This window comes from Cetorhinus maximus, chromosome 6 (assembly GCF_964194155.1).
Source record: "Cetorhinus maximus chromosome 6, sCetMax3.hap1.1, whole genome shotgun sequence".
NCBI classification, from domain to species: Eukaryota; Metazoa; Chordata; class Chondrichthyes; order Lamniformes; family Cetorhinidae; genus Cetorhinus; species Cetorhinus maximus.
Genome location: NC_135884.1, coordinates 10,483,924 through 10,497,565, shown reverse-complemented (window position 1 = coordinate 10,497,565; position 13,642 = coordinate 10,483,924). Strand labels below are relative to the sequence as shown.

Sequence of the window (13,642 nt, the reverse complement as noted above, 5' to 3'; positions counted from 1 at the left end):
GGGCGAATTGACCGGACGGCCTTTGGGTTTTTTTTTTGAGGAAACCTCACCCACGGGTTAATCCGACATTCGTCAAAAAGAAAATTTAAAAAGTTTTGACATGATTTTTATTATGTTTATATGTTCACGTAAATGAGTCCGACGTGGGAACAATTTTTTTCCAGATTTTCAAAAGCTTTATTTTTGATTTTAATATTCTTCAGCTCCGAGGCAGCTCCCTGCCTTCGGGGAGCTTTCAGTGCGTGTTCCCCCCCCCCCGCACATGCGCAGGCTTTAGCGCTTGCTCTCCTCCCACCCCCACCCCCACCCCCCACCCGGGCCGCACTGAGCTTCCCAGCGTGAGGTGAATCGGCCAGCCAGCATGAAACCGCGGCCGGGGGCCTAAGGCCAGCGGTGGGCCCGTCTGCTCCCGGGCCCACCCAATGACCTGAAAGTCCTGCCCTGGGTGTTTGACACTTAATGCCTTCAGAATAACTAAGAAAGAGCAACCTTGCCGGTGCTATTAACATCCCAAAGAGGAAATTTAAAATAAAGAAGCTTAAACCTATTTAAATCCACATCTATACCTATTAATTAACAATGGCACTATAGTAAAGCAGGACACAATCCATGTCCACGTACTCTTCATTGTGCGAGCCTCAACAGTGAGTGACGATAGGCTGTCACAGTCCAGGCTGATCCCATTCCTACTTGACCTCAGCTGGAGTCACTGGAGCTGAGCTCTGACTGATCTCCCTCTCCCTTGGCCAGGGACTTTGAGGTTAATTTGCACTGTCCCGTCATCTACCTGCTATCAGATCGGGTAAGTCAGCACAGGCCAGCTGATACCTTTAACCACCATTACCGCTGTTTATTTTATTAGGACCACAAAAGAATTACATAGCAAACGATAGCTTCATCTAAAGTCATCTGATACCCATAAGCCACTGGGCCTCTGCGCTCATAGTTTGTGTTCTTTGAAACTGTAAAGTAAATTCGTGAACCTAACACTCAGTCCGTGGACACAAGTCTTGAATCGGCTGCCAGTTATATTACTGGATGCTCGCTTAATGTGTCTGCGAATTTCCCATGTGCCTTCTTTAGCGGAGGCATCACTTGCTCACTTTAACTGGTCAGTCAATGCACTGTACATGTTGTCCCCCAACACAGTTCTTATACCCAGAAGGTTTCTGGATAGATTATCCGCTGTTAAACTGGTGTGCTTTGCACCCGTTTCACCTCGGGAGAAATAGGCACGAGACCAATTTCTATCTCTCGGTGTGTGAAATTGTACCCATGAGCTGAAAAAATTTTTTTTGTGGAAAAGTGACTGATCCAATGGTCAAAGACATAAAGTAAAAAGAAAGAACTTGCATTTATATAGCACTGTTCACAACCTCAGGATGTCCCAAAGCACTTTCCTCCCAATGAAGTGCATTTGAAGTATATTCACTGTTGTAATTTAGGAAAGGCAGCAGCCAATTGGCACACAGCAAGATCCCACAAACAGCAGTGTGGCAATAACCAGGTCATCTGTTTTTAGTGACGGTGATCCAGAGAGGAATAGTGGCCAGGACACCAGGGAGAAATCTCTTCGTCTTCTTTAAAATAGCGCCATTGGATCTTTTATGTCCACTTGAGACAGCTGAACAGGCCTCTGTTTAGAGTCCCATCTAAAAGATGCCACCTCTGGCAGAGGAGCACTCCCTCAGTATCGCACTCGAGTGTCAGTCCAGATTATGTGTGAAAAGGTCCCTGAAATCTAACTTGAACCCACAACTGATTAATTATATGAGTTTAAAAGAGAAGTGTAGTAATTTAACACGCTACCTCACACATGTTACAAAGGGGAGACACCAGTACCTCTCAGTCCTCACTTTTCTCTGTATTTTTTATATGTTCCTGTTCAGAGGTTGACTGGCAGCAGAAGCCGAGCTTCACTAGGAGGTTTAATCTCCCATCACCCATGGAGTCTAACTGGTAGAGTTAAAGCACAGGAAGACTTCGTAAGCATAGAGAGATCTACTTATGCACCAACCTTGGCATGCTGGAAGCAGTTATTTTATACAACTGAACTATGTACAGCTGTCCATGGCTAGATGTTGCACTGCTGAAGCCATGAACATCCTGCCTCCTCAACTCCTAGTCATATGTTCTCTTACATCATCATTATGGGAGTTGCTATTTATACAGCCCCACACATTAACCCTTACAGACCCTATACAATGACAATTCTCACTGATTGTTGTAAAAACCCATCTAGTTTACTAATGCCTTTTAGAGAAGGAAATCTGCCATCCTTCCCTGGTATGGCCTACATGTGACTCCAGGCCCACATCAGGCATGGGTTCAAGTCCAGATCAGAGCACATTCTAGGCTGGCGCTCCAGTGCAGTACTGACAAAATTGCTGCCTTTCAGGTGAGGTGTCAAATCAAGGCCCTGTCTGTCCCTTCAGATGGACATAAAAACTCTCATGGCACTATTTGAGGAAGTGCATAGCTGTTGTCCTGATATCTTGGCCAACGTTTAGTTCCAAACCTTTATTAAAAAAACTGGCTACACTTCAAAAGTACTTCACTGAACGTGCAGCACTTTGGAATTCTTTCTTCTGTCCTGGGATGTGGGCATCGCTGGCAAGGCCAGCATTTGTTGCCCATCCCTAATTGCCGTGAACTAAGTGGCTTGCTAGGCTATTTCAGAGGGCAGTTAAGAGTCAACCACATCGCTGTGGGTCTGGAGTCACATGTAGGCCAGACCAGGGAAGGATAGCAGATTTCCTTCCCTAAAATGCATTGGTAAACTAGATGGGTTTTTACAACAATCAATGATATTTGTCATTGTATAGGGTTTGTAAGGGTTAATGTGTGGGGCTGTATAAATAGCAACTCCCATAATGATGATGTAAGGGAACATATGACTAGGAGTAGAGGAGGCAGGATGTTCATGGCTTCAGCAGTGTAACATCTAGCCATGGATAGCTGTACGTAGTTCAGTTGTTTAAAATAAACTAGTTGTTGTCTGAGCAGACCAACATCTCAGTAATCATTCCAAAGCTAGACTAACCAACATACAACAGTCACGGTCACCATTGCTGAGACTAATTTTTTTATTCCATCAGCTGCTGTGGTGGGGCTGCAACCCCAGAGCCTGGACCTCTGCATTACTAGCCCAGTGACATTATCACTACGACACTGCCTTCCCCAAACACCCTGAGGTCGTAAAAGGCACTGCTTAAATATAAGATGAATAAACTCCTACTGCATCTCAACACTGATATACTGTTACTTTGCTTATTAAAGAAAGACTTCCTACCTTATTGTGCTAAATAGAGCATAAATTTCTGGATTCTTCTCATCCTTAGTCCTCAGTAGAAACACATCCTCTGTGACACAAATAAAGTCAAATATTACAGAATCACCGACAGGTGAATTAGTAAACCAGCTTTAATTCTCATTTCACTGGTAGCTTCCATTAGCATTTAGAATATAGTTATTTCTATGCTCTGAATTAGGTTCAAATGTGTACTCTACAAAGAAGTAACGCAACATCCTGGCAGAATCACAATTTCAAAGTTTACTTCTCCTGGTGAAATGGTAAACACATCCTAAAAGGGTAAGCCTAGAGAACGCTTTGTTCTGCCTTTGGCTTTGTGCTCGAGCTGGCCTGGGAGTGTCCAGTGCTGACACACAGTGTTGCATCTCCCCCCACCAAAAACTCACATTCCTCACCTTAAAGCAGCAAAATAATCTCTTACTTACCAAGCTCATCAAAGTATGTGTCTATCCCATCAGGTCCTGGAACAGAACATATCAGCCTGGCTTTGACGAATGTGCTCCATTTGTTTACCAGTGCCCTTTGACCTCCTGCGTCATTCTGAAACATACCATGGTAAACACCTCATCAATTATGTTTCTGGGATCATTGCCTCCTCAAATGATGGCTCTTGCCCTCAATTAGATGGCAATAGCAAACTATTGACACTGTGATTCTTATAAAATATTTCTACCATTCAAGAGGAGGATCTAAATCTGCAATGAGGTTAAAGGACAGATTATCTCTATTCTCCATCCGTTTGACCTCTTGTCTGAATCCCGTCAAAGCAACAAATTCTCTTTATTCCTTGTCTTAATTTTTTTTTAATATGCTTACATTTGAGGTTTTAAGAATATAAGAATGTCTAGGAACAGGAAAATCTGTTATGTCCATAAATGTATGTCCATTCTTTTTAGATGGATAAACTTCCATCTTCCTGCCGTATCCATTAATCCCTTCCCGAAATCTTTAGGCATTAACCTAGACCCATTTGTATTACTGGTGGTAGGACTTTGCTGCTTGAAAAATGCTTACACAGTAACAATCAGTGCACCAGTATTATACTTCCATAGATGGTAATTACCCAGCCTTTGATATACGGGTATAATTGCAAAAGCTGCAGATGACAGAAAACTTGGAAATGTGTGTAAATAATGTGGAGGAGAAGAGACAGTGGCAGACTGGTAAACTGGGCAGACACATGGCAGATGACATTTAATGCAGAGAACGATGAAGTGATACATTTTGGTAGGAAGAGTGAGTGAGGAGAGACAATATAAAGTGACTGGTACAATTTTGAAGGGGGTGCAGGAACAGAGAGACATTGGGGTGTATCAACACACATCTTTGAACGTGGCAGGTCAAATTGAACGATTGTTAGAAAAAAAAAGCTGGGCTTTATTCAGAGTCATAAAGTACAAAAGCAAGGAGGTAATATTAAACCTTTATAAAACCTCAGGCTAGGCCTCAGCTGGAGTTTGTGTTCAATTTTGGGCACCGCACTTTAGAAAGGACGTCAAGGCCTTAGGGAGGGACCAGGAGTGATGGTACAAGGGATCTGGGGCTTCAGTTATATGGCTGGACTGGAGAAGCTGGAGTTATTTTCCTTAGAGCCGAGAAGATTAAGAGGAGATTTGATAGAGGTGTTCAGAATCATGAACAGTTTAGGTAGAATAAATAAGGAGAAACTGTTTCCAGTGGCAGAGGGGTCAGTAAGCAGAGGAGACAGGTCTAAGGTGACTGGCAGAAGAATGGAAGGTGACATGAGGGAGTATTTTTCTGATCTGTTGTTGTGATCTGCGATGCGTTGCCTGAAAGCGAGCAGGAAGCAAAGTCAACAGTGACTTTCAAAAGGGAATTGGATGAATAATTGAAGGGAAGACATTTGCAGGGCTATGGGGTAAGAACAGGGGAATGGAACAAAATGGACAGCTCTACCAAAGATCCAGCACAGGCATCTTAATTGGCCAAATGGCCTCTATCTGCTCTGTCTCATGATACTTTGTTTTTTCAAAAAATAGGAACCCAATTCATTGTAGGTAGATTATTTTAGAATATTCCTGAGCTCAGGTGACAAACAAATGCAATTGTTAAAACTATTTTAATGGCCCAGTCTAGTAGCTGACTCCATAATCTTTGTCCCAAAGAGAATCAACGTGACTTGCCCTTTTCAGTTTATTATAACGGAAAGGAGCTCTGTGTAGTTAGTCATTTTACAATGTGCCTGCTTCACTGTTCAGTTCACATTCAACATAGCTGAGCTTCCCGAAGAGTCCAATTAATAGCTGGAGCCAGATGGGGGGGATGGTTGCAGAGTAGTAATGTTCCTGGTATGAAGTAAGCTAGTAGCCTAAACTAATTCCTTCGTGACAAGAGTTCAAATCCCACCAAAAAAGCTGGGGACATTTAAATTCAATTAACAAATCTGGAATCAAATCCTTGTCTCCTTAATAATTTTCATCAAATTACCAGATTGTTGTAAAAACTCAGCAGGTACACTATTGTGGGAAGGGAATCTGCCATCTTTACCTGGCCTGGCTAACACACGGTTCAAGACCCACAGGAATGTGACTGACTCTGAAATGGCCCAGCAAGCTACCCAGTTGCATAAAACCATAGACCAAGCACTGTGGGTGCACCTACACCCAGCTGGACTGCAGCAGTTCAAGAAGGCAGCTCACCAGCACCTTCTCGAGGGTAATTAGGGATGGGCAATGAATGCTGGCCTTGCCAGTGATGCTCACATCCCAAGAAAGTTTAAAAAAAGAACCCCTGGGCTGTGTGCAATCAGATGGGAAGGGGATCATTGGAGTCGGAGGATAGATACATAACTCACGTTAAGGGAGATTTACCTTTGGGGGCGGGGAAGGAGCCAGAGGGGGAGGGGGATGACATTTATCAAAATGTCGGACATCCCCTATTATTTTATTCTATTCCCAACTTACCAAGGCTCCTTCAACAGCACCTTCCAAACCCACAATCTCTAACATCTAGAAGGACAAGTGCAGGAGATGCATGAGAACACCATTACTGCAAGTTCCTCCTCCAAACCACACACCATCCTGACTTGGAAATATATCGCCGTTCCTTCACTGTCGCTGGGTCAAAATTCTTGGAACTCCCTCCCTAACAGCACTGTAGGTGTACCTACAGCACACAGACTGCAGCGGTTCAAGGAGGCAGCTCACCATCACCTTCTCAAGGGCAATTAGGGATGGGCAATAAATTCTGGCCTAGCCAGCGACGCCCACATCCCATGGAAGAATAAAAAGACACCCAGATTTCACCTTTAAAAGCCAATTTTGTTCCCCTTAGATTGAATTGGATCTTAGTGCTGGTTGAATTTTGCTTTTAGCTGGCAATCAATAAAAAAGTTGAACTTTCCCTTGGGAACTTGGTTCCACAGTTATACTACAGCAGGTATGAAGCCCAAGCCAGGTGCAATGTCACACCTCAGGTGAGTTCACGCACCTTATACCAAGCTATGTCGATGTGAATTGAAACTGCTCACCAGCGATACAGGCTGCTTGCTCTGTCCTGTGCTTTCCCTGACCAATTTAGCTTGTGGATTCAAAAAATGGGCATTTCAAACATTGAACCAATGTGATGATTGATGGGTGAAGGGTTATCAGGGCAGGGTTAACAACACCGATGATGCAAAGGTTATTAGTTCACCCTCTAATGAGGTTATCAGTCAAGATAATCCATCTACTGGCTGATGATGGCTGTTATCAGTCTGACATATATAGACACCACACACAGACACACACACACACACACACACACAGGCACGTATACACACACATATACAAACAGACACATATACACACACACAGATGTATACACACACACAGACACACAGACAAATACACACACACAGACGTACACACACACACAGACACACAGACGTATACACACACACAGACATAAACACACACACAGACATAAACACACACACAGATAGGTATACACACACACAAACAGGTATACACACACACACACACACACACACACACACACACACACAAACACAACTGTAATAGGAACTGAGGGAAAGTCAATTGATAATTTCAAACAGATTGGTAGATTTGTGTTCGGCAAATGTATTAAGGGTTACAGAACCAAGGCTGAGAGGTGGAGTTCAGATTCAGATCAGCCCTTTTTTTTCTATCTCAATGATGGCTTGAGAAGCTGAATGGCCTAGTCCTGTTCCTATGTTTGCCAGGCAAAGTCTGTAACTTGCAAGCCTACGGCTGAACGTCCACACGTTACAGTCAGTGAATTCTTATTTATTTCTCTACTCCAGACCACTTCTCCGTCAGGGTTGTCAATTCTCGACTGTGAAGACTGGGAACTGGGCACCCCATGCCTCAGAAACAAGGTTTTAAACCTCGAGACACACAGAGCAGGAAAGAATCCCAATTCCATCCCGAGTCCTGAATCCTGAGCTGAGCGAGTTGACCATACCTGGAGCAGCAGCCGGATCAGAGAATATTACAGTACCAAAGGGAGGCCATTCACTCTATTATGCCTCTGGAGCAGTGACCCACTTAGTCTCACACCCCTGCCCTTTCCCATCACCCTGTGAGTTTTTCCCTTTTAAGTATTTATCCAATTTCCTTTTGAAAGTTACTATTGAATCTGCATCCACTATCCTTTTAGGACGATCATTCCAGATCATAATTTGCTGTCTAAAAATCTGTCTCCCCATTTCCCTCTGGTTCCTTTGCAATTGTCTTAAATTTGTATTCTCTCGTTACCAACTTTCCTACCACTGGAAGTAGTTTTCTGTTTAGCAATTAACTGCTCCCTGGTGCATTCTCCATGGCAACATCTCTACCAATTGGAGTCCACTTGCCAACCAATCAGCACTTTCTTCTCGTGCAGTATAAATTGTTGTTCCCTTTACTGCTGCTATTCTTGTGAACTGTTCTGATGAATGCAAAATGAAAAGCTTTGATGGCATGTCTCTTTTTCCAGCAATACTCATTTTGTTTCTATTCATTCTAGCAAAGCCCTTCCTAATTTTGAACGCTACTACAACCGCACCACAGCAACTCGCCAAAGCCCCTTCGACAACACCTGCCAAACTCAGGACCTCTACCACCTAGAACCACAAGAGCTGATGAATGGGAACACCACCTCTCCATGCCACACACCATTCTGACTTGGAACTATATCACCGTTCCTTCACCGTTGCTGGGTCAAAATTCTGGAATTCCCTTCCCAACAGCACTGTGGGTGTACCTATACACTACATGGGCTTCAGTGGCTCAAGAAGACAGCTCACCACCGCCTTTGCAAGGGCAATTAAGGATGGGCAACAAATGCTGGACTTGCCAACGACGTCCACACCCCTTGGAAGAGTAAAATAAAACCTCCCTGAACCTTCCCTGCTCTAAGGAGAACATCCCGATCTCTCCAGCCTCACCTCTTCTCTTTGGATTTATGACCTGCTGTTGAAAAGGGAACACTCAGTGCTTTCGTTCCTCATCTCACCACTGTTCTGATCTGTTGACATGAGCCCTGTCTATTTGACGGGCTGAGGGATGGGGAAAATCCTTTATCCACGTGAGATTTGTATGGGCACCTGATGCTGGAGCGTGACTGTAGCATCCCGCTCAACAACAAAGTTCTGATAAGAAGTTGAAACAGCTCCCGTTGGCTGATGAACACCAGTCCCCTCTCTCTCTCTTCCTCTTCACTCTACAATACTCTGTGGCTGTTAATCCTCACAGGCCAGAGTTCAAGTGTAAAGAAAGGGTAATAATATTGTAATAATGCAGCACTTTGTGTAGCTTGTGGTGTCTTTAGCCCGTGGGGTGAAATACTTGAGAAGAATTTAATAAAAGACATCACAAGCACAAGGTTATAGTCCATCTGTTAAAAAACTTGATAAGTGTGGAACCCAAAGCATAAACAAAAAAAGAGTGTCTTAAAGGTACAGGCCTCGGGGAAGGTTCTGGAAATGAGTCTGTTGCATGCTTCTCCTTGTACTGAAAGGCTTGTTCTTTTTTTTTTTAAACTGTTCATTGAGAGATCAGTTCGGGGTTTAGAGAGAGCCATCACGGCCTTCCTGGAAAACCCCAATAAAAGACTGATCCCGTTAAAAAAAAGTGTTAAAAAAAACATGGTTGAAATAAAACATTAAAAGTGAATTAACTGCTGTCAAAATCATAAAAGGCTTTCCTGACACCTATTAAACCATTTCCTGGGCTGGAACCCGCAACTCACACGTTCAGTTTTACTGTCTGTCAGAGGCCTCAAAACAAGTTTCCCAGCTATGACAACAATCGCTGGGATCTTCAGTCCTAAACCCCAGGAAAACGAAACAGAAAATGTAACGAACAAACATCTGGTAGACATTAATGGAAGAGGCGGCCCTGGGGAGGCAGGCAAACATCGTGGGGGGGTGGGGGTTGGTGGGGGAGGGGGGGGTGGAGTGAGCGGGGGGAAGGTGAAGGGAGGTGTCACCTCTGTTGTACCCACGCGGCACTGTAAAACAGTCAGGCTAAGTTGAGCGGCGCTTTATATGAAACCAGACCTCAACGCTAACTTAACATGACGAGTTGAGAGATCTGATGAATGGATTGCTGCCTCTATCCTGTTGCAGTCTAGGCCACCCATTCTCCAGCAGGCTTTTCCCCCCAGCTCCCGACATCGGAGTCTCGCTGTGATTCCTGGCAAGGTCAGCGTTACGATCTGCTGGATTGAGAGGAGAACCCCCGCCCCCTCGCGCTATCTATGACAGGAAGACGAGGGGGGGTTGGGGTACAGGTCCAAACCGTCGTCAGGGCTTTCTTTACCATGAGTGGTCCGCACGCGGCAGGGACCTCCAAGCTGGAGGGCTAGAACCGTCTTAATAAACAGCCAGCTTTTCTAATGTGAGACTGAGGGGCCAGTTTTTTGACGTGAAGCTTTGCCCCAGCCGCACAAGTTCAGGCACACGCAGCGCATGATATATTGTCTATGGGGGGGAAAATGACAAAAGAAACAGCGATGGGTGAAAATGGGGTGGGGGGAGGTGGCTGGAGGTGAAATTGGTCTTGGGCATCAAAATGGCAATGGCGCAACTTGACATAACGCTCCCACGAAGTGCCCTGGGATGTTTTACTACACTGAAGGTGCTACATAAATGCAAGTAGTTGCTGTTTTACATTCAGTGATGATCTTTTTCCATTCACATCTTTTGCAGCTAAATCCCTAAGCTTCAACAAAGAACAAACACGATCATTAGAAGCGAGAGCAGGAGTTAGGCCGCACGCCCCCCTCACGCCCCCTCGAGTCTGCTCTGCCATTCAATCAGATCAGGAATAATCTTCTGCCTCAATCCCACTTTCCCGCCCCCATATCCCTTGGAGCACCAACTCACGGCACAAATGCGCCCGATCCGGCTGTATATGGCCTGGACTTTGCCCTCCGACTCCACGGCCTTCTCAGTGAAGAAGAAGTAAACCTTGTCGTTGTCACGGTCCACATTGTCCGGGATGAGGTGAGCAGCCACAAATTTGGGGTCTGCAAGGGAAAGAGAAAGAGAAGGTTGAGATGGTGGCCGGGAAGGGAGTCAGCGTTTCGTGGCAAACTCAGGGGGTAGCTTGCGAATCTTTGCAGACGAGTGTGAATGAGGGATGGGCAGCAAATGCTGGCTTGGCCAACGGTGCCTACATGGGATGTGGGCGTTACTGGCAAGGCCAGCCAATTGTTGCCCATGCCCTGAAAATAAAAAGGAAAAAGAAAATGTGCGGAGAGATGGCCTGGTGGAGAGCCTCATCCGAAGGGAAGGCAGACAGAAATTCTCGGCTTGGAGCTCAGCCCACCCAACCCCCAATACCCCTGGTTTTCTGCTGTCACCGTCAAACAATCAGAGGCAGAATCTCACACGCTTTGAAAAATGTCCGTGTCGGGTCAATTAAAGGATCAGAGATCCACCAAGTGGCAAAATCTTCTGGGTGATGGCCAATTAACATCCGCCCCCGCATTTGCCATCCAATTCAGGATGGCGGGCCGGCACCCGAGGCAGGGTGCCCAATAGTATTCCCCGCAGCACTGGACGGGTGTCAACCGGGAGAGTCCACCGGGGGAGATGGGAGCTGCTGAGGCGGGTAAGAGAGTGTGAGTGCGCCTCATGGTGGAGGATATAAGGAAGGCCCACAGCTCTTAGGTCCACAAGGGTAGGGTTATGACCCAGGCTGCGGCCTCTGGGTTTATGTGGCTCAATAATGGGGTGAGTAACTCTTTTGAGTTATCAACAGATTGCATGTAACTCTTTTGAGTACATTCACAGTTCTTGGTTTTCTGGGAGTGGGACATGAACCTACAACCTTCTGACTCAAAGGCGAGGGTGCTTTGAACTGAGCCACAGATGCACCTTGACCTTAAGTGGGTCTTTAATTGACTCTAATTGGCTACCTGCTACTGCTTAGAGTCCACCCTGCCCCCCTCCCCCACCCCTCCCCTGGCAGAAGCACACAGAGGCAGGAACCAAGTCATGGAGCGGATTCTTTGCGTAACTTTTGAAATTTGCACGTGGCCTCACTTCCAAAGCCGCCTCCTTGGGTGGGAAAGATTCTGCCTCAGGGAAATCACGAATCCAGCTCACTGTTTCCAGTGTTCAATTCTCTGATCCCTGTTCCCTGTTGACCGAGAGTCTGCATCTGGGGTTATTCTTTGCAAAAAAATGCCTCCAAGGGCCTGAAATGTTGGGAGCGGAGGGAATGTCCAACGATGCCCAAATTTGCAAGGATTGGGGTCATTTAGCACAATCAGGGCCATGGTTTGCCCTCTTAAGGAGGAGTGGTCTACAGGTCCTTCAAAGGTCAACCAAACAACTAAAGCTTTTTCAGCTCCAGCAGGAGTCATGATTCTTGTAAAATAAGGTCAATCAATCTCCAGGGAGGAAAGATTATTTTTGCCTGCTGAGGGTTTGAAGGCCTCAGGAGAATTCAGGTTAGCTCCCTGTTGGCAGGGATATCACTGAGGACATAGAAAGAGTGGATGAGGTACCTGAAGTAGGATAGGAATTGAGCTAGTTGGGTAGGTAGGGGAATTGCCTTTCTCCCATATTAGAATGAGGGGTCATAGGTTTAAGGTTTTGGGCATGAGATGTAGGGGGGGATGTGAGGAAGAACTTTTTTTACACAGCGAGTGGTAATGACCTGGAACTCGTTGCCTACATGGGTGGTGGAAGCGAAGACGATAAATGATTTTGAAAGAAAATTAGATGGGCACTTGAGGGAAATAAACTTGCAGGGCTATGGGGAGAGAATGGGGGAATGGGACAGACTGGATTGCTGTACAGAGAGCCAGCATAGACTCAAAGGGCCGAATGGTCTCCTTCTGTGTCACAACGACTCTATGAACTCTATGGAGGCCTGGCCATGTACAGTCCTATTCGACAGAGAAGAAAGGCAAGAAGCTCACCTGAATGTTTGTCAGAAAGAATCCCAATGCACAGCTGACAGGGACATGGACTAAGGTTAAATAGCCCTTCACTCAACCTAAGATGCTCCCTCACAGCGATGGTGCTGTGCAGTGTCTATACTCGCTCTGCTCTCTTTTCTCGTCTTTTACAGAATCCAGTGACTGTTGGCCAATGTTCTGCTCCAACGGCAGTCCAGTCCTTTGCCTAAGTGCTTATTCTTTATAGGAGAGTGTCAATACACGATTCAACACCAAGAGGCATCCCAGTGTAACCAGAGCTTCTCTTCACCCAATATCCACATTTTGCAACAGAGTCACTGGATAGAAGCAGAACCTGCGTGATTTGCCTCTCTTTAACCTGGGAACATCAAGCTTAATGCATGTATACCACCCACCCTGCTGCAATCAATGGACACATCGCAGGGTGTATGCAGCTGAGTATCAGATACCACAGGAACACTTTGCACTCTTAACATAACCTATAGAATAGTCTCGAAGACTTAAAGTTACTCAATAAAAATGAGATGATTATATCACTGGTTGCAAACTCAGCTTCCCCCAGTAACACAATCTGGTCATTCAGCACAGAAACAGTCCATTCGGCCCAACTGGTCCATGCTAGTGTTTATGCTCCACAAGAGCCTCCTTTACCCCTTTTCATCAAACTCTCACTGATAACCTTCTATTCTTTTCTCCCTCATGGGCTGGATTTTATGGGCTCTTGCTGGGCATGTTTTCGGTGGGGTGGGGTGAGGGACATGTAAACTACGAGGAGTGCCCAGCCCACCACCTTCTTCCCCCGCCGACTCCTGAGCTCTCCCCAATAAAATGGCAGGTGGGCGGGCATCGAAATCAGCAGCCCACCCACCATTATCAAATAAATAATAACCAGACAACTGAACTTGCAACCAATTGATCAAGCCAATTGAC

At 45.6% G+C, this 13,642-nt stretch overlaps 1 protein-coding gene across 1 annotated transcript in view; it reads right to left on the bottom strand.

Annotated features, from left to right (window-relative positions):
* LOC144681516 (semaphorin-3G-like) overlaps window positions 1-13,642 on the bottom strand; it is a 152,282-nt gene that overhangs the window by 18,365 nt on the left and 120,275 nt on the right. The window contains 3 exon segments of the mRNA XM_078543158.1: window positions 3,293-3,362; window positions 3,739-3,853; window positions 10,665-10,807. Of these exon segments, the coding sequence (XP_078399284.1) occupies window positions 3,293-3,362; window positions 3,739-3,853; window positions 10,665-10,807 (328 nt within the window).